The sequence below is a fragment of the Pituophis catenifer genome, unplaced genomic scaffold (assembly GCF_029215685.1).
Source record: "Pituophis catenifer annectens isolate HBS135680 unplaced genomic scaffold, rPitCat1.0.hap2 SCAF_11, whole genome shotgun sequence".
Classification (NCBI taxonomy): Eukaryota; Metazoa; Chordata; class Lepidosauria; order Squamata; family Colubridae; genus Pituophis; species Pituophis catenifer.
In genome coordinates, this window is record NW_027256891.1 from 17406747 (window position 1) to 17427738 (window position 20992).

Below are 20992 nucleotides of genomic sequence, written 5' to 3' on the forward strand. Positions count from 1 at the left end.
GGCGTAACTTTGGCCAAGGCGATGGTTTTTAGAACCAGAAAACAGCTCAATGGCCCATTTTAAGGCTAGGCGTGGCTATTGGCTGGTAATAGAGTTTATAGTTTTCTTGCCTGGCGTAACTTTGGCCAAGGCGATGGTTTTTAGAACTAGAAAACAGCTCAATGGCCCATTTTAAGGCTAGGCGTGGCTATTGGCTGATAATGGACTTTATAGTTTTCTTGCCTGGCGTAACTTTGGCCAAGGCGATGGTTTTTAGAACCAGAAAACAGCTCAATGGCCCATTTTAAGGCTAGGCGTGGCTATTGGCTGGTAATAGAGTTCATAGTTTTCTTGCCTGGCGTAACTTTGGCCAAGGCGATGGTTTTTAGAACCAGAAAACAGCTCAATGGCCCATTTTAAGGCTAGGCGTGGCTATTGGCTGATAATGGACTTTATAGTTTTCTTGCCTGGCGTAACTTTGGCCAAGGCGATGGTTTTTAGAACCAGAAAACAGCTCAATGGCCCATTTTAAGGCTAGGCGTGGCTATTGGCTGGTAATAGAGTTTATAGTTTTCTTGCCTGGCGTAACTTTGGCCAAGGCGATGGTTTTTAGAACCAGAAAACAGCTCAATGGCCCATTTTAAGGCTAGGCGTGGCTATTGGCTGGTAATAGAGTTTATAGTTTTCTTGCCTGGCGTAACTTTGGCCAAGGCGATGGTTTTTAGAACCAGAAAACAGCTCAATGGCCCATTTTAAGGCTAGGCGTGGCTATTGGCTGGTAATAGAGTTTATAGTTTTCTTGCCTGGCGTAACTTTGGCCAAGGCGATGGTTTTTAGAACCAGAAAACAGCTCAATGGCCCATTTTAAGGCTAGGCGTGACTATTGGCTGATGGTAGAGTTTATAGTTTTCTTGCCTGGCGTAACTTTGGCCAAGGCGATGGTTTTTAGAACCGGAAAACATAGCTCAATGGCCCATTTTAAGGTGAGGCGTGGCTGTTGGCTAGAAACTCACCCGTGGCTGGTATTGCACGGCTATCGGGCGTGACCCCTGTGGCGATGGGGTAGCTGGTTCAAGTGCCTGAACTGGTTGTGACAGTGTCACCATGGACCAACGCAATATAATAGTAGTAATGATGTCCACATAAAACAAACTAGATGAAAGACTAATAGAATGCATGTGACGTTGCCATAGCAATGTCCCCAACTTTGTCCCTATTGTTAGGGCTTTATACGTCAGTGATGAAAAACCAAGCCTATTTTTTTAGGGGGGTTGAAACATGCTCTTTCTGATGAGAATGATTAGTGCTCAGTGGGCCATTTTAAGGCTAGGCGTGGCTGTTGGCTGATACTAGATTTTAGAGTTTCCTTGCCTGATATAACTTTGGCCATGGCGATGGTTCTTAGAATAGAGAAGGTGTAGTGTATGATGTATAAAGGATTTTATACTTTTGTTGCCTCTTAGTGTTAGACATGGCAGAGGTTCCTAAAGTCAAAGTAAAATCTCTGCCCTTTTTAATGAAAGGTTGGGTGTGTGCATTTCTAAAATAGTATAGTTTTTTCTTCTGATATAATTTTAGGCATGGCTGTGGTTCTTAGTAGTTCAGAGGGTATGCTATGCTGGGTGCTTTTAGGGATTGAGCAAGCACTGATGGCTGGCTGCCTATGCAGGGAGAAATGTTAATGGCCGGGAAGGGAGGGTGTTGGTGGGGCTTGAAGTTGGTGCATGTTCTTGGTCCCTGCCTTCTCACAGTGCCAGCCCGATCAAGAACTGGGTGGGGAGCAACACCAATGAACATCTGCCAGTCTTGAGTGCTGCCAACACCCTCCAGCTGCTAGCGCCCCTGCCCAGGCAGCCCTGTTTGCTCGCTTGAACAGCCCCTTGAAGGCATGTCTCTTTTTCAAACCCACCCCTCTGATCTTGGCACCCAAAGCTGCTGCCATCCACTGAGAAGGCAGAGGCCCCATCCCTCAATGTGGGGATTGGCTGGAATTTAGTTGTTCTGCACCAAAAATTGGTAAAGAATATGTTTCTTTGGGTGAATCGGCCGTGATCATGCAGGGGTGGGTGGGGGAGGACAGGGCACCAGTGGGGGGAGGGGTGCTGGCAACTCCAAAATTTCTTGGGATTTGCAAATTTTTACTGTCAATTAAGCCCATCATTTGCTCAGATAGCACTTTGTATCACCAGTTTACTGAAAACAAAGGGGAGGGGGAAGCCCAAACCCAGTCAGCCACTGAAATGGACAATGGAGTGCCAGGAAGCATTTGAAAAACTCAAATGCCTATTTGTGGTGGAGCCCATACTAAAGCACCAAACCCTAACACCTTCTTTGTCATCCAAGCAGACACGAGTGACGTGGCTGTGGATGCAGAGCTGCTGCATAAAAATGATCAAGGGACCCTGCAGTCATGTGCCTACACTTCCAAAAAACTGAGTGAAACAGAGCGCAGGTGGGTAGTATGAGAAAAGGAAGCCTATGCAGTAAGCTGGACACTACTGACATGGAGGCATTTTCCAGAGGGGAACAAAATTCCTTTCAAGGTCTGGACAGATCATAAAGACCTAGAACTGCTTAAAAAAAAAAACACAGAAAACTGTCCCCCAAGAAGTGTGGTGGGCTCAATATTTTAATCATTTTAATTTCACTTTATGGTACCTCCCAGGCAGTTAGAATAGTCATTCCATCCAAGCAATTGGCAGTATCACTTTTCTACTAGAGCTCAAGAAAAATGCTCCCCCAAAGGTGCCAGATGATCTTGAAAGTAGAGTTGAAGGAGGACTAGTGGTTCAGGGACCACCAAGCAGACTGTATTGTACATGATGACTTAGCCTGGGCGGGGCCCAAATTGTATGTGCCTGAAAGCCAATGACTTGTAGTGTAGAAATGCCACAATTCAAAAACTGCAGGGCAATTTGGCTTTGTGAAAACCTTACACTTCATAAAGCGCCAATTCTGGTGGCCGTCACTAAAGCAGGGCATTTGTAAGGACACAGCATTTCCCCTCATCTCAAACCGAATGGGTGGACACTCAGCATGTTAAGGCCTCGAAACTCATTCATACATCCCATAGAGAATATCCAGGTAAACCCCAATGAACCCAATCTAATTGTTCTTTTCCTATTTCTCTTTTTTTCCCTAGGATTAACGTCCATGTCAAGGGGGACCGAATGTCAGCACTGCCATCTTCACTAGGCTTGCTGGGGAAGCTGTGCAGGTGGAGAGAAGATAGATGTTAGGGAAAAGGGTGAACACTGACAGGAACCAGAGGTGCTAAGCAGCCTTGCCTTTTACTGCAATCGCTAATCCTTAATAAAAGAACCCATTGCTTGAACCAAATGGAGTTGGGGTCTTTCTTTCCTAGGGACTTAACTTGGGCAGGTTTGACAATAACCCCAAATGGCAAAATACATTTTTATAAAATTTAAAAAAAATGGGAAAGAAAAGTTAAAATATGAGATCTCCAAATCTCTTTGAGGAGATCTCATACAATCAGAGGGAACACTCCAAATGTTTTTTGATGCTCTTGAGTAAGATTTCAGATTCCAGGGACTGTCTTCTTGTTCTAGGTTAGTCTGTTTTATGAACCTGTCCATTAAGAAGTCAACAGAGATAGGTTAGGGCTTTATATTTAGGGTGCTAAGGTGTTAAGCCTAGAGAAATGTTGTGGAAAGAGGGGGAGTGTCACCTGAACCTTTGGAAAAGCGAAGCTGTTCCTCTTAGATTCAAGCCATACATGTCAAGTGCAAAGGATCAGGATCATCTGTTAAAGTTTTAGTTCAGAAGATTTATTGCTCATGCTTAAACACAATCTAGTCAACTAAAGTTCAAAACTAAATTGGCAGATAAGGATCAACTCGAAGGGTTTGATTCGGACCATTTGCAGGAACGTCTCTCTGTCTCTCTCTCTCTCTTTCTCTCTCTCTCTCTCTCTCTCTCTCTCTCTCTCTCTATATATATATATATATATTTATAGCTTTCTATCTAACTTTCTATATCTAACTTTCTATCTATCTATCTATCTATCTATCTCTATCTCTTCATTCTCTCTCTAATCTTGTTTCTTTAATCTGTTATATCATATCTCACTCTCTCTAATTTGGTAAGAAAATTACAATACAGTAGGGCTACTGTCATTACATTGGGTTGACACACTTCGAGCGAGTACCGCTCCAACACTGGAGAGGGCGCCCCAATGTCTGATTTACTTTTTTTTTTTTTTTTTTAAATTCTCCCTCCCGGCCCGTCTTGCCGCTTCCCTCTCTAATGCTCCTCCGGAAAACGGAAGCAAGCGCGCGAGCCCTCGGACCGGAAAAAGAAGCGGGGCGCCGGGCGCGCATGCGCGGAGGGGCCGGCCCCGGGGAGGCACGTGAAGGTCGCCCGTCTGCCCGCCCGCTCCATCCATTCAGCCGCCCGTGCTCTCCCCCCCAACCACTTCCAGCCGGGGCCCGGCATGGACCCGTCGTCCGTCGCGGGGGACTTGGGAGCCGCCGTCAACGACCCGCAGCTGCAGCATTTCATCGAGGTGGAGACGCAGAAGCAGCGCTTCCAGCAGCTCGTGCACCAGATGACGGAGCTGTGCTGGGTAGGGCCGGCGGAACTCCCTGCCACTAGAGCGGGAAAGGTGGAAAAAGGGGAGGAGGAGGAGAAGGACCGCCCCCCCGTTAGTACAGGGGTGAGGGGGGTGATCTTCAACTTACGACCGAGCGAATGAGCCCCCCCCCATTGACGTTGCTGAGTGAGACGTTGCTGAAGTGAGTCTTTGCCACGGTCGTTAAGTGAAGCACTGCGGCGGTTTAAACGAGCAACGTGGTTATTAAGCGGATCTGATTCCCCCCCCTCCCCTATTGACTTTGCTTGTTGAGAAGGTTGCCAAAGGGGATCTATGTGACTCCAGGACCTGGCAGCCGTCATAAGTCTGAGTCAGCTCAGCCAAGTAGCTGAATTTGGTAGAGATGCTGCTGCAGAGGTTGAAAAATGTCCCTATTTTCAGTGCCCCGTTGTAACTTCGGTCCCTAAATGAACCTTTCTAAGTATATCCCAAAAGGTGTTTTATTTTTATTTTTTTTCAAGAGGCAACTGGACTTTCTGGGTTTGTTTTTTTTGTTGGAAGGCGTTTCGCTTCTCATCCGAGAAGCTTCTTCAGCTCTGACTGGATGGTGGGGAAGGGAAGGATTTATATTCCTTGAAGACAGCTGGTCATTTGCATCCTTTTAGAGGGTCACTGAGGACAGAGATAAACCTCCAAGTGGCCTCAACGACCCTCTAAAAGGATGCAAAGGACCAGCTGTCTGCAAGGAATATCAGTCCTTCCCTTCCCCACCATCCAGTCAGAGCTGAAGAAGCTCCTTGGGTGAGAAGCAAAACGTCTTTGAAGAAAAAAACCAGAAAGTCCAGTTGCCTCTTGAAAAAAAAAAAAAAATAAAGCACATTTGGGACAACCATGACTTGGATGACAGAATCTCCATAGACAGAACTACCTATAGTTCCCCCCTCCCCTCAAGGGACAACTCTCCGCCACTTGATTTATCCCCATTGGGGTAATAGAAGTAATGGAGCGCTGGAGCCATCAGTGCTTTCCTGGAGCTGCCTTCCCGACCCCTGAGGCTCGCCGGCACTTCTGGGGTATCCCCCAAAATGTAGGGGGCACCAGCTTTGAGCAGGCTGGAATAGAGCCTCCAGAGTCAGGAGCAGTCTCCTAGGAGTGGAGTTCCAGCTGCTGCTGGCAATAATAGGGTGCTTCTATGGGGAGAAGAACTCTTAGCTTCCTGTCAAGCAGAATTCTGGGTGGCATTTAGGAACCAGGAAGCTGCACGGAGTGGCATTCTTCTACGTTTTGTATTGGGAGCTCCTGGTGTGCCAATATGTACCGCTTTGCCATTTGGCCTTTATGTGTGTGACGTTTCTATCCACGCTTTTCTTTGGAAGGCTCAAAGCAGCTTAGATGGGATTTCCCCCCCCAATTGGATTCACGTGACAGCCCTGTTAAAGACAGTTCAGGCTGAGCCAGCGGTTCAGAGTCATCCACTGGGTTGCGTGATCCAGTGGGTCTCCCTCGGATCTGTGTCTGCCGCCATATCACACTTACAAACACCGAGCACCATGTCAGTGTCGCCAATTCTACTGTTGAAATCCACTCTTGCTTCTCTCAGTAAAACAAGGGTTATTTTCACCTAACAATGTCATTCAAACTGCTTGTCTGCCGGATTGATGCCCATCTTCTGCGCTTGAGTTGGACAGGCGTGTCATTTGTGGCAAGTGGCTATCTATCTATCTATCTATCTATCTATCTATCTATCTATCTATCTATCTATCTATCATTATCTAACTATCATCTATCATCTATTTATATCATCTTTCTGTCTATATCTATTTTTATCATCTGTCTATATCTCATCTTTCTGTCTATATCATCTGTCTGTCTATTCTTTCTATCATCTATCATCTATCTTTCTGTCTATATCAACTAATATGCCTCTATCATGTATCTGTCATATCTATCTTTCTGTCTATCTATATATCATCTTTCTGTATCTATCTCTATTCTTTCTATCATCTATCTATCTATCTCTCATCTTTCTGTCTATATCATCTATCTGTCTGTCTATTCTTTCTGTCTATCTGTCTATCTATTTCTTATCATCTGTCTATCATCTATCTATCCTATATCTATCTCTCATCTTTCTATCTATATCATCCATCTATCTATCTATCTATCTATCTATCTATCTATCTATCTATCTATCTATCTATCTATCTATCTATCTCTACCTACCTACCTACCTACCTACCTACCTACCTGCCTGCTATCTATCTACCTATCTATCATCTATCTATCTATCTATCTATCTATCTATCTATCTATCTATCTATCTATTACAAATTGTGCATGTTGAGTTTTTTTATGGGTGGAAACGAGTCTGGGTACAGTTGGCAGCAATTTGGATAGGCTGAAGAAAAAAAAAAAAGGAAAGCCAGATTTATGTATTTGCTAGTCGCAGGTCTGAGGTCTGAAATCATGGCTTCCCCTTGCTGTTGAATGACTTCTCTTTTGTGACACTAAACAGGAGAAATGCATGGATAAGCCTGGCCCCAAGCTGGACAGCCGAGCCGAGACCTGTTTTGTGAACTGTGTCGAGCGTTTCATTGACACCAGTCAGTTTATTCTTAACCGGTTGGAGCAGACGCAGAAATCCAAGTCGCCCTTCTCCGAAAGTCTCTCTGACTGAACGGAAGGCCTTCAGCGGTGCTGTTTTCTTCATTTGAAAAAGGAGGACGCTGTTTTGAATGGAAGAGGAGGAGAAACAACCGAAGGAAGGATTTTTAACTATGATACGCTGTGAGGGAGCTTGGCCCCCACTTTTGAGATGGACTTCAGGGCTTTCTGGTCACCTAATCTAGTTCTGGTGTTAAAATTCCTACTGGGTGAACACTAATAAACCATGCAACATCGCACACCTGCTATTTAACCCGGACTTCCGCTGTCCTAGATTTTAAATTTGTTTTCCCCTGGATAATGGGAGCTTCATACCAGAATGGTAGCTTGACTATCTTTACCCAGCAGTAAGGTGGGGAAAGCACACTCCTTGAAACTTGAAAAATGTTCTTTTTTGAGATAAGGAGACTGGGAGGCCTCAGATACTAACACAGCTCCGGGGGAAAAGTAGGGGTGCAAATGTGCCTTTAAAACGGTACTGTGCGTAAGCGCGACTCTCTCAAACAATCCAAATGTCACTTGCTTGAATTTTGCAGCCGAGTTAACCTTTGTAAAACGCAGGTGGATCTTGCAGTTGGACAGAGGAGCATTAGGAGATTTGCAAAAGGGTGTCAGTAAGAGACCTGCTGTCTTTCGTGAGGTGTTTTTCCCAAACCTACCTCAGCTCAGTAGAAAGAAATACCCCCCCCCCAGACGTGTGGCAGTTAAGAGGAGTTGTCGCTCATGTAGTCATGTCTGTCTCTTGCCAAGTACAAAAATCAATCTTGACTTTTTACATCAAATTCCTTGCCTCCCGATCAGTGAAATAAACATCAATTGGATGCATTTTAAACTGTTGAGTCGATGGTCATTCCTTCTAGTTTGCCGTAGTTCTGATGATGTAGAGGGGATGCTTTTAGGAGCAATTGCATGTTCCAGACTAACCTTCCTAAAAAAGTGTGGCTCTCGAAATGAGTTACCGTATTTTTCGGAGCATAAGACGCCCCTTAGTTTTTGGGAGGAAAATAAGAAAAAAGTTGATTGGTGGGTGGATCGGCCTCCCGGAATAATCCCAATCAGCTGTACCCAGAGGTGAATTTTAGCAACAGGTTCTGTGGTTGTGAGCTCTGTGCCTTGCTTTTTTTTCTGCCTCTGAAACTTCTGAAACTCTGTTGCTCCTTGTCCACTGAAGGGACGTGGTGGCTCAGTGGCTAAGATGCTGAGCTTGTCGATCGAAAGGTCGGCAGTTCAGCGATTCGAATCCCTAGTGCTGCCTAACGGGATGAGCTCCCGTTACTTGTCCCAGCTTCTGCCAACCTAGCAGTTCGAAAGCACGGAAAAAATGCAAGTAGAAAAATAGGGACCACCTTTGGTGGGAAGGTAAGAGCGTTCTGTGCGCCTTTGGCGTTGAGTCATGCCGGCCATGTGACCACAGAGACGTCTTCGGACAGCACTGGCTCTTTGGCTTTGAAAGGGAGATGAGCACCACCCCCTAGAGTCGGGAACGACTAGCACATATGTGTAAGGAGAACCTTTACCTTATCACTGACTGGGAATGTATGGCTCCAAGAAAGTTGCAGTTTGCTGGCCCTACTATCTTTTTACCAAAGATCATGAAATGCTGATTTCATTGACGGTGGTAAAGTCATTTGATGTGTTAGACAAAGAATTTTTGGAGAGACAAATGTAAATATGAGAAGTTTTCATCAGATTTCCGCTATCAATTATTTCACTAGCTTAGACGTGTCTAGCTGTTCCAGATTCCAGAGGGATTGCTACGTTGGTCTGCCAATAACTGATAAAGAAAAATTCAGACTAAAAGAAAACATTTCTCTTGTAACTGAGTCTTGGTATCCTAAAACCCAACTCGTGCTAGATGTTTATTCTGTGGCGAACTCTACAATTTTACGAATTGCCTCCATCAGGCTTGTTAATTATTACGTCGTTTTTCTCTTTTTCATGGTCTCATCTATGGCCATCCGAGTGAAAACCAGAAAATTATGGAGGGGGAAAAAAAGTCCCCCTTTCCAACAATTCATAAATGCAATCATTAAATTTACTAACCTTCAAAACAAAATTTAGAGGGGAGATCTTGGTATATGGGAACGGGAGTGGTTTTTTCCCCCCACTTTGAACATGGTTAACTCTGGCTGATTGATGGAAGACCCTCATCTCTGCCTGGCTGCCGTATTGTAGCTCTCAGAACTGACATTACAGTATACATATAAAAGGAACAAATAAAAATACTTTCTTGGGTAAATGATCTGATGGAACCGAGCTGAGTACAAATGGAAAAAGCTGGAAACTTAAAGGCAGCCTTTGTTATCACAGATCAGAAACTGGTCAGGACTGGTATCCCTGACTTATACTGGTTTGGACTAGTAGTATCACTTTCTAGTCCGAAGTCCCAAGGCTTGGTTTTCCTAAATTTCCAAAAGAACAACAGTCTACACCAGGTGTCTGCAACCTGCAGCTCCGGAGCTGCATGTGGCTCTTATGTCCCCCTGCTGTGGCTCCCTGTCTGCTGAACCCACCACTGGCTGGCCCTGCCCCTCGCCCTCCCCTCCCAGTCAGTCCTCACCTGGCCTAAGAAGGTAAGGGCAATTACCTAAGGCAGTGATGGCTAACCTTTTTGCTGTCACGTGCCAAAAGTAGGGGGAGCGCATGTGTGCCTGTGCCCATAATTCAATGCACCTTGTGCATATGACCCCCCTGAGCTCCCCCCGCTTTTGGCACACGACACAGTGGGCTCAATAGGCCCTTTTTTCGCCCTCCCCAGGCTCCAGAGGTTTTCTAGGAGCCTGGGGAAGCTGAAAATGGCCTACCCCACCCTCCGGAGGCCAACGGGCCACTTCCGGCCTCCGTAGGGCCTCAGTGGGGTGGGGAAGGCTGTTTTCACCCTCCCCAGGCTCCTAGAAAGCCTGTGGAGCCTGGGAAGAGCGAAAAATGGGCCTTCCCCCCCACCTGAGGCCTTCCAGAGGCCAGAAAAATCAGTTGGCCAGCGTGGGCATGTGCACTGCAGCTAAGCTAGGGCAACACTCGTGTGCCCACTGATATGGCTCCATCACAGACCTAAGGTAAGACCAGGAGGAACAAAACCTGTAAGTGTGGCTGGGGGTGTGTCATGACGGTGGGAGTGAGTGATGTAGAGTTGGCCCCGCCCACCCAGGTTTTGTGGCTCCCGGTGATTTCTGTTGGAAACAGGTCCAAATGGCTCTTGAGTGTTTATGGTTGCAGACCCCTGGTCTACACGAATCACTTTTCTACACTTAAATGGCCAATCACCCACCTTACATTCTGTGCCGCTGCTAGAATGAAAAACAGAAAGGAAAGGCGATTTAGGAATTCACTCCAGCGATCGGATTGCCAGCACAAAAATTAGATGGCGGTTTACAAGTCCATTCCTGGACATGAAAAATAGGAGTGATATTTTTTTTTAAGGAAAAAAAAAATAACAAGCCGAAGAAACACATTTGGAAAATACTCCTTTAATAACGCTTTTAAAAGTCACATTTTAAGGAAAAAAAAAATAACAAGCCGAAGAAACACATTTGAAAAATACTCCTTTAATAACGCTTTTAAAAGTCACATTTTACATTTGCAACATACCTTAGTGTCGTATAAAGAAAATACTTTATTTTAAATAATTCGTAAAGCTTAAGGCAAAGCCTATAGAAGGCTTTGTACATTCAAAAGGTAGCAGAATATTGTAATGGATCCAGAGAGCAGCTGTAAGAAAAAAAATGGAATCTTCAGGGTAAAAAACATTTGGGAACACGTCAATAGACCTGTTGCTTATTTTTCCACAGGGTGCCTTGTTTAAACAGCTAAATACTCCCCCTTTATGGTGACTCTGCCTTCAAGGCAGGGGTGGGTTCTAAGTTTTTTTACTACCAGTTCTGTGGGTGTGGCTTATTTTGTGGGCATGGCTTGATGGTCATGTGACAATTCTTTAGGATTTAGCAGAGGTACTGGTCTACCAGGCTTTTAACTGCTTGCAGAGCTGTACCGGTCTAACCATTTATTTTTGCAGGCACCGGTCTACTCATTTATTTGTGCAGGCACCGGTCTACTCATTTATTTTTGCAGGCACTGGTCTACCCATTTATTTTTGCAGGCACCGGTCTACTCATTTGTTTTTGGAGGCACCGGTCTACCACCAAACTGCCTTTTACCCCTGATCAGCTGTAGGGCAGCCCTTTGAAGCCCCGCGGCAAGAGTTTAAACAGTTTTTCCTTATAGCCCATCAGCTGGGACTCAGGAGGCAGCAATAGATTGGGGTTGGGGCCAAATAAAAGGTAAGAATAACATGGGGAAGTGGGGCGGGGGGCAGGGGAGAGCAGAACCGGTTTGGTGATGTCATATCGTCACCGCTACCGGCTCGGTGGAACCAGGAGGAACCCACCACTGCTTCAAGGTCAACAGCCATTCCATTTTATTTTCCTCTACATTCTTCCAGTTTGTATCTGTAACTCAGAAAGGAAAGAGGGAAAAAAAATATTTGCCTTTTCCATGTTCCTCTCCGTCCTGATGTCAGTCTCTTGCTCCTACCCTTCTTCTCTGGGGTGCCTCTTCCATTCCCACGATGGGACAAGATTTGCTTGGCCATTCTTGGGCTCATGGACGTATTCATATTTTTAAAACAATACACCTATCAGCACATTCCCCCAACCACTTTTAATATAACTATATGCTTTCAACAGTGGTTTTGTCTGCTCTGAAGGCTATCCTAATGGTTCCCCTCGCACATATATGCTAGTCGTTCCCGACTCTAGGGGGTGGTGCTCATCTCCGTTTCAAAGCAGAAGAGCCAGTGCTGCCCGAAGACGTCTCAGTGGTCATGTGGCTGGCATGACTCAACGCCAAAGGCGCACAGAACGTTGTTCCCTTCTCATCAAAAGTGGTCCCGATTTTTCTCCTTGCATTTTTTAAGTGCTTTCGAACTGCTAGGTTGGTGGAAGCTGAGACAAGTAACGGGAGCTCACCCCATTATACATGGCATTAGGGATTCGAACCGCTGAACTGCCGACCTTTCGATCGACAAGCTCAGCGACTTAGCCACTGAGCCACCGCGTCCCTTTAGGCTATCTATATATCTCCCCCCCAATCCTATCCATCTACACAAAATGTGACTTGGCATGCTCTTTTTTGGAAGCATGAAAAAAAAGCCAGAGCCACTGCAAGTCTTATCAGCTTGAATCGAATAGGACTACTATCAACTATGCTCCCAGTATAAAAACACTTAAGTGGCCGTGGGAGGAACGAACACAGCGACTCTACCACTAGTGGGAGTTAGCTGTGAAACTCACGATCTCCTGAGTGGTAAAATGTCCACATTCCAATTCTCCAGAAGGAAGCAGCAGCCAGGAATCACTTAAGAGCAAAAGCCAACACGTCTGTCCAGTCTGAAGGACTGAGTCAAAAACTGGGAGGCCTTAGCAACAAAGGCGAGACTTACAGACAACGATTCCCAAAGAGTTCTGCATTGCCGGGGGGGGGGGGGGGGGGAATTCTCCGGGGAGAAGAAATAACCATTTTAGAAACTTCCGAAAGAACTTAAAAGCAGAGGTCTTCAAACATGGCAGCTTTAAGACTTTTGGACTTCAACTCCCAGCCAGCTATGCTGGCTGGAGAATTCTGGGAGTTGAAGTCCACAAGTCTTAAAGCTGCCAAGTTTGGGGACCCCGTCTTAAAGGATTTTTAGTCAACCTTAGCTTTCATAAACATTGACTGTCTTGGTCCTCTGGTTTCTCCATCCCTTTCGGCAAGTCCTCTGAATCCAGGAGAGGCTGATGAAGACACGAAGTCCCCGGTAGATTTTTCTGTTTATGCTTCAGGAAGACGGGCAGCAGATCTGCCGTGAAAGGCACATCTCTGAAACCGTGGAGAAGGAAGATGCCCAACACGATGGTGAGGAAGCCGCTTATGGTGCCCACGATGTTCATGAGGACCAGATGCTGCCACTCTTTGAACAGAATGGCAGAGCAGGTCATGACAGCTGTGGTGAAGAGGACGTAATAGATGGGGGTGACCACGGAAGTGTTGAAGATGTCCAAGGCCTTGTTCAGGTAGTTGATCTGGACGCTGATGCAGACCACCAAGCTAAGAAAAAGCATCCAGCCTAACGGTTCTTTCCAGACGGCCTTGCCGGCAAACAGCTCTTTCAGGGCAATGCCCAATCCTTTGACGCAAGCAACGGAGAGCGAGCCGACGGATGAACAGATCAGGATGTACACCAGGACGTTCCTCTGCCCGTAGCGAGGTCCGGCCACGAAGATGAGAAGAGCCGAACTCACCAGCACGCAGGTGGCAAAGACGATAAATCCTGCAAGTGGAAGGAAAATAAAAGAGAGGTTTTGTGTCTTGTGCTGTTGTTGTTTGTCGAAGTTACAACAAGCACTGAAAAAAGTATGAGTCCCTTTATTAGCTCTAAGTTTGCCCCCAACATCCTGTTTACTCTCCAGTCTGGAGAAAAACTCTCCCACCAAACGGTAACAGCCGTTGGCTGAAAATACTCCAGTCCAGGCATTATAAACAGAAAATGTCCAACTAAAAATCTAACAAGGCAAGATAAGGTAATCAATCCAGCAGGGCAAGCAAGATAAGGAGTTCCAGAAGTGAAGTAGCATGGTAGTAAATCAAACCAGTTGGGAGGATGCCAGGAACTCAGATAAAGCAGTTAACTCAGCGTTTGTTCCCGACAACCGTCCCTCCCATTTGCCTCTCCTTTAAACTCCATCCCCAGGTGTACCTTGTGAAGGGAATCGGGGCCCTTTCCTCCCTCGTAAGCCACGCAACCTACGTTGCTCTCTTCTCCGTTCTTCCCTGCATGCCCTAGGATGAGGAGGAGGTGGGCCTTGGTCTTCATCTGAACCCCCTCTCCCTTAGTTCTACCTCTCCCCTGCTCTGCACAACCTGACTTTGCTCTTCCCCAGTTTCCTCCACAGCCAACGGAGCCACTCTCTTGCTGTGTCAGCTGCTCGTCTTCCCCCTCGGATTGACCGGGGCATGACACTTTTGGCAAGTGGCATGTATTTATGATGGTTGCAGTGTCCCGGGGAGTCCTGTGATCCCCTTTTGCGACCTGACAAGCAAAGTCCACCAGGAAGCCAGATTCACTTAACAACCGTGTTACTAACTTCATCACTGCAGCGATTCATTTAACGTCTGTGGCAAGAAAAGCTGTAAAATGGGGCAAATCTCGCTTAACAACTGTACCATTTTGCAACAAAAATTTGGGGCTCTATTGTGGTCACGATTCAAGGACATGCCTGCATAGGAATCAGGCTTTCAGTACCTGGATCTTTCAGTTTCTCCAACATTGACTCCAGACTGGCCACCGTTTCCTCTTGAGGAGCATGGATCACCATCACAGTAGATCCCAAAATGCACAGGAGGCACCCGATCTTTCCATGGATGTTCAGCTGCTCGTTCAGGAAATAGGAGGCTAAAACCGCACTTTAGAACAAAAGGAACAACAAGATTAGTTTCCTTGAAGAGAAAACACAGCAGCTAGAGAGACAGTCCTGGACGTTAAGGAGTCATCTCTAAGATGTGTCTGACAACATAAATTTGAGCGCTAGCACTGATGGCACTCCCTAGTTTTATTTATTTATTTATTTATTAAATTTATATCCCGCCCTTCTCCCTGAAGGGATTCAGGGCGGTGAACAGCCGAGAATTAAAATAACATACAATATAAAAGTTAAAATAATTAAAAATAAATTAAATTAAACGGCCGCCCCAATTTAAAACCCCTAGCAATACAATTAAAAAACTAACCCCTAAAACCTATTCAGGCCAGGCCGGCTTGTTGAAATAAAAATGTCTTCAGGGCCTTACAGAAAGTGCGGAGATCCAGAATCAGCTGTATTCCGGGAGGTAGCTCGTTCCAGAGGGTGGGTGTTCCAACAGGGTGTTCCTTCTCTGTTGGAAGAGAAGGCTCTCCCCCTGGGGGCTGCCGGCCGACATTGCTTGACCGACGGCACCCTGAGGAGGCCCTCTCTGTGAGAGCGTATTGGCCAGTGGGAGGTTATCGGTAGCAGCAGGCGGTCTCGTAAATACTCTGGCCCTAAGCCATGGAGCGCTTTAAAGGTGAGAACCAACACCTTGAAGCGCACCCGGAAGACCACTGGGAGCCAGTGCAGCTCGCGCAGGAGAGGTGTTATATGGGAGCGCCATGTCGCTCCCGTGATCACCCGCGCGGGTGCATTCTGGACCAGTTGGAGCCTCCGGGTGCTCCTCAAGGGGAGCCCCATTGGGTCATGAAACGTCTGCAAGAAAACAGCCAAGCTCAGAGAGCACAAAGGATCCCATCTTTCAACCCCCGAGCTACAAATATTCTCCTTCATAACATGAACTTACCTGACCAAAACACTAAGGGCTCCTAGAGGAGTAACCAGCGTGGCTGGGGCGAAAGCATAGGCCGCAAAATTTGCGGCTTCTCCAATCCCCACTGTAAAATAAAAACAACTCGTCAGAAGTGCAAAAAACAAACCCCTAAATGATGAAATTTCAGGCATTGCTTGTTCTGAGTTTGACCCAAGGTAGAGTCACTTACGGACTCCTCAGTCGTGAGCCGAAATATTTAGACTTTTTTTCCCCCCAAGATACAAAGTGGGTTGGTACCACGGCATCCACTGGGTGGTGTAGGGAGCAAATAACTAAAGTGATAACCTGAAGCACATCCATGAAGTTTCCTTTGTGTGTTTGTGAGTCTTCTAAGTTGATGATGCCCCTAAAATACGATAATATTTAAATGGGATGGGAATCGCTTTTGTAGATTTAAACAATGCAGTTAAAAAACGAACGGCGGGGTTTTTTTGTAGATTTCTTAGCAAAGTTTATGGGAGAGGAATGTTGTGGACCACCAGCGGCCAGCCGAGCTGGCAGCAGATTCAGACAGTGTGGAGGTTGGGGAGGAACATGGGCCAGTCCTGGAGTCTGGGGAAGGCTCTGATGAGGGCTCTGCATCGGAGGCAGAGAGGGGGCCAGGGCTGTATGCCAGTTGTCAGCTGCCTTCGGAGTTGGACATCAGCGGGGCAGAAGAATAGCTAGAGCCTGTTCCCAGTGTGCACATGTGCAGAGTTGTCAGACGAAGGGAACAGCTAAAGAATAAGGATCAATTTGGGAGTAAGGCCACAGGTGGACGATGAATGGCCCCTCCTAGAGGGAATAAAAGAGGAGCGAAAGGAGAGTGGGGTTTGCAGGAGACAATTAGTTCACTTAATTGGTTTGTGACTCTCAGAGGCTCCTTGCCAAGATATCAGCCTGGCAGCTCTCCAAACCAGATAAGGTCTGACTGTAAATTCTCCCTTGAAAGACTTTGCTAGATGTGAATGAGAAGAATTCACAGTAACTTAATAAAAAGGGTTTTTTTTGTTGGGACAAGGAGTCTGCTTCATGGTTTGGGAACGCCTAGGTCAGAACAAGGAAGCTCCTTCCTCAAGAATGTCTACATGCTGCCACTGGTCTTATCAATTAAAATATTTTAAGGGAAAAGAGAGAAATCTCAAGGTGTACTTACTGGATATTAATCCTCCCCACCATAGCCATTCTCTCAGATACGCATGACCTCCCAGGCCTAAGGGGGAAAAAAAAAAAGTGATCAGAAACCGAGAAAGTGGATCACATAAAACAAGAACCTAGTCTGAGAAAAGATTCAACAGTTCTAAGAGAGGAGGCAGCGGAATTCAGTGGGTTTCAAACAAAACCAAAGAGCATATGGTTTTGTCTTAGAAAGTTTTACTGAAGATATGCACAAAAGCGGAGGGGAAAAAGAAAGCACGTAAAAGCAATAAAATAAAAACCGATTCCCCCCTCCCCCCCAAAACCCCCCCGGAGAAAAGTGATTTACGTATTCCTCAAGCAGCAAGAAATACTTAAGAGCTTCCCAATTTAAAATGAAAGAAAATGCCCATTCATTAAATAACATAAGCAGAGGTGTTTGGGAGGCCTGCAGAGTGCTCCTTGGGACTGGGGAGGGCAAAAACACCATTTTTTTTGCGAAAAACGGGCCCATTTTTGGCCTCCCAAACCCCCCATGGTTGCGTTTTTGCCCTCCCCAGGCCCCAGGAGGACTCTGCAAGCCTCCCAAATCCTCTTCACATCCCGTTTTTGCGAAAAACGGGCCCGTTTTTGGCCTCCCAAACCCCCCATGCGTCACATTTTTGCCCTCCCCAGGCCCCAGGAGCACTCTGCAAGCCTCCCAAACCCTCTGCACATCCCGTTTTTGTGAAAAACAGGCCCGTTTTTCGCAAAAACGGGACGCGCGGGGCAGGGTTTCGGGAGGCCAAAAATGGCTATATTCGGTGTATTTATTATTTATTTTATTTATTTATTTATTATTCATATTTCTATGCCGCCCACTCTCCGAGGACTCTGAGCGGCTTACACCAAAGACAGTATACTAAATAGCATATTGCCCCCAGGAATCTGGGTCCTCATTTTACCCACCTCGGAAGGATGGAAGGCTGAGTCAACCTTGAGCCGGTGAGATTTGATCCGCTGATCTGCTGAACTAGCAGTCAGCTGAAGTAGCTGCAGTACTGCACTCTAACCCCTGCGCCACCTCGGCTCTTAAGACGTATAAGACGCACCAACATCTCCACCCTCTTTTGGGGGGGGGGGGAGTGCATCTTATACTCCGAAAAGTACGGTAATTACATACACCACCTTCAATCCTGCCCCCTAACGTCAGGAATCATGCTCTTCCAATTCCTCAGAGCAATTCTCTTAGCAAACCCTCAGGGCCCACCCAAGAGGACTACAACTCCCGACGATATTTCAATTCTGCTTTTCTCCTTCTCGTGACCAGCTCCAGATCTACCCTTACCTGCTCTGACAGCCCCTCGGCCACTCAGACGGAGAAGTCCTTTCTTCTTCAGGATAAAACTACTTCCAATAAATAGGCTGGAGGTGATCGCCAAACCCACACCAACGTAGAATTCGTAATGTCCCGTGAAGGTCCCCATCTGAATTGTTTGGAAGGAAAAAGCCAGAGAGACTGCAGAGCTATCCACAAAAAATGCTGTCTTAAATCTTCTGGACTGGTTTTTTTGAAAGTAACTTTTTAATTAGTCATCCCAGAGTCATCCACCCACATCTTAGATACATCTACATGAAATTATGCTGAGACATGGAGCTTCTCTATTTCCTAATCGGGGGTGGGGTAATTTTGTGAAATGTTCTGGTTTTGGTTTACTGAGTGAAAATAGCCACTAGGCATTTCCACGATGTAATTTAAGGCAGGTGTGTGTGTGTGTGAATTTCCCAAGGCCAAGAATCCTTGGTCCCAAAGCAGCAGAAGGGGTCAGGAGAGAGGAAATGGAACGGAACGGAACGGAATTCCTTATTGGCCAAGTGTGATTGGACACACAAGGAATTTGTCTTTGGTGCATAGGCTCTCAGTGTACGTAAAGGAAAAGATATATTTGTCAAGAATCATAAGGGACAACACTTAATGATAGTCATAGGGTACAAATAAGCAATCGAATCATACTAGGAAACAATCTATCATTTCTGTTGAAGGTAGACTCCCCTCCCGATAAGGGCTATCACTCGCTATCTTAAAAGGATGACAGCAATACGAGCCAGTTATATCGAAAAGAATTTCATTGATTGTAAGAAAGATGAGCTGAGTTAGAGAGGAGCTATCTTATTTGGGTTATCTCGTCTTGGCAACTTAGCTATTGAAATCTGATATTGTAAAATTTTAATGTCATATATCATATATTTTTAGATTGTTATTTCTGTAACTGTTTTGTCTTTTTCCCTTTTTCTTTTCTTTTTTGTTTGAAAAGGCCTTCGGGCTATTCAATAAACAAATACAAAATACACTTAACGATAGTCATAGGGAACAAATAAGCAATCAAATCATATTAGGAAACAGTCAATTTAAATCGTAAGGATACCAGCAACAAGGTTACCGTCATACAGTCATAAGTGGGAGGAGATGGGTGATGGGAACGATGAGAAGATTAATAGTAGTGTAGACTTAGTAAATAGTTTGACAGTGTTGAGGGAATATACATTGAGGGATATACATAAATAACTGCAAGAATAAATATACAGCCCGTGCAAATTGTCTCCAATCACCTCTTTTAATCATCTCCCCTTTCTGCCCCATTTGAAATCAGAATTGGATAGCAACGGAGAGAGGGCCTGGCCACCCTGACATTACGAATACTCCAATACAAGAGAATATCTGTGATTCAGGACTGTGGAGTCTGCCCCGAGCTTGGTTATTTGCTTGCAGACATTTCATTACCCAACTACGTAACGTCATCAGTGCTGCGGAGTGTGGGGCTTGCTCCCTATTTATATACCTGCCAGTGCTCAGTGTTTTGCTCTTGGTAGTTCCTTGGTTACGCTCATGTTTTCTCCCTGTTGTCTAGTGTTTAATCCCCACTTAATCTGTGTGGTGTTAGTTACTGGAGAGGTGTGTCTGCTCTTTTTGTTTCCTTCTTAGCTTCTTCCTTCTCTCTTTCAAATAGCTGGCAAATGTGGTTTAGCTCCATGGGTCTGTTGATAGCGGATTTGTCTGAATGCCAGGCTTATCTCCAGAGGTTGTGGGTGCTCCCTCACTGGAGGATCTCAGGAGGAGACTGGACAGCCATTTATACAGATTGCGATAGGGTCTCCTATTTGAGCAGGGGGCTGGACTAGAAGACCTCCAAGGTCCCCTCCAACCTTATTACTCTATCTTCTATATTCTAAGGACTCTATATTCTTAGAATATATAAGACTATACATACATATATACAATAGATAGATAGATAGATAGATAGATAGATAGATAGAAGAAAGAAAATGTATTTGCTGTCCACAGAGAGAGAGGGAGGGAGGGAGGGAGGGAAGGTAGGAAGGAAGGAAGGAAGGAAGAAAGAAAGAAAGAAAGAAAGAAAGAAAGAAAGAAAGAAAGAAAGAAAGAAAGAAAGAAAGAAAGAAAGAAAGGAGAGAGATAGAGGAAGAAAGAAAGAAAAAGAAAAAGGGAGATAGATAGAGAGAGAAAAGAAAAGAAAAAAGAGGGAGAGATAGAAAGAAAGAAAGAAAAAGGGAGATAGAAAGGAAAGCAAGAAAAAGGGAGAAAGAAAGAAAGAAAGAAAGAAAGAAAGAAAGAAAGAAAGAAAGAAAGAAAGAAAGAAAGAAAGAAAGAAAGAAAGAGAGAAAGAAAAAAAGAAAGAAAGAAAGAAAAAAAGAAAATATTCTATATTCTTAGGAATACTTTCCACAAACCATGGTTGAATCAACAGAGGACCTTTCAGGGTCTCAGTCAGAGAGCGGCTCGCCCTCAACCTGGGCATACCTCCTTGCCTGGGCGGGCACGATGGGTATTGTAGTCCAAAGGAAGGCTGATGATCTGTTTCCCTACCAACATTTTCAGCCTCACAACCCCCCCCCAGCCGCCCACTCCATCACTGGACGTTTTTAAAGAACATCGCTTATTATCTACATTGCTAGAGGCCAGGTTCTCCTGCTTGAGCAGGGGGCTGGACTAGATGGCCTCCAAGGTCCCTTCCAGCTCTATTCTATCCTTATCAGAGTTATTGCCTCCCCCAAATACAGAATGACCACGACCCCCCCCCTCCCCTCCATCCAACCCCAGGCTCCTTTTTCCCTCCCCCCCTTCCCAACTCACCCCAAATCTAGAGGACCCCTCCCCAAAAAGCCGAGGAAGGCGAGCAACTCCGGCGCTCCCGATTCGGACAGCAGGCAGCGCTGATCTCCCCTATTATTATTGGGCAAGCGATGAGCATGCGCAGAAGATCCCCTCCATATTTTCCCTCCCTCCCCTTTCTAGCCGCGGCTCCGCCCCTT

The 20992-nt window shown here is 45.7% G+C and overlaps 2 protein-coding genes across 2 annotated transcripts; one reads left to right on the forward strand and one right to left on the reverse strand.

The window, feature by feature from the left end:
* Window positions 1–4317: 4317 nt before the first annotated feature.
* Window positions 4318–8027, forward strand: TIMM8A (translocase of inner mitochondrial membrane 8A). Its single transcript, XM_070951820.1, is given in 3 exon segments — window positions 4318–4361; window positions 4363–4564; window positions 7047–8027. Coding segments are annotated over 3 exon segments (408 nt in total). The 3' UTR covers window positions 7209–8027.
* A 4670-nt stretch (window positions 8028–12697) lies between these two features.
* LOC139322568 (magnesium transporter NIPA2-like) lies at window positions 12698–20931 on the reverse strand. Its single transcript, XM_070951706.1, is given in 7 exon segments — window positions 12698–13499; window positions 14472–14632; window positions 15539–15629; window positions 16701–16757; window positions 18009–18147; window positions 20814–20903; window positions 20905–20931. Coding segments are annotated over 7 exon segments (1173 nt in total). The 3' UTR covers window positions 12698–12891.
* Window positions 20932–20992: the final 61 nt, after the last annotated feature.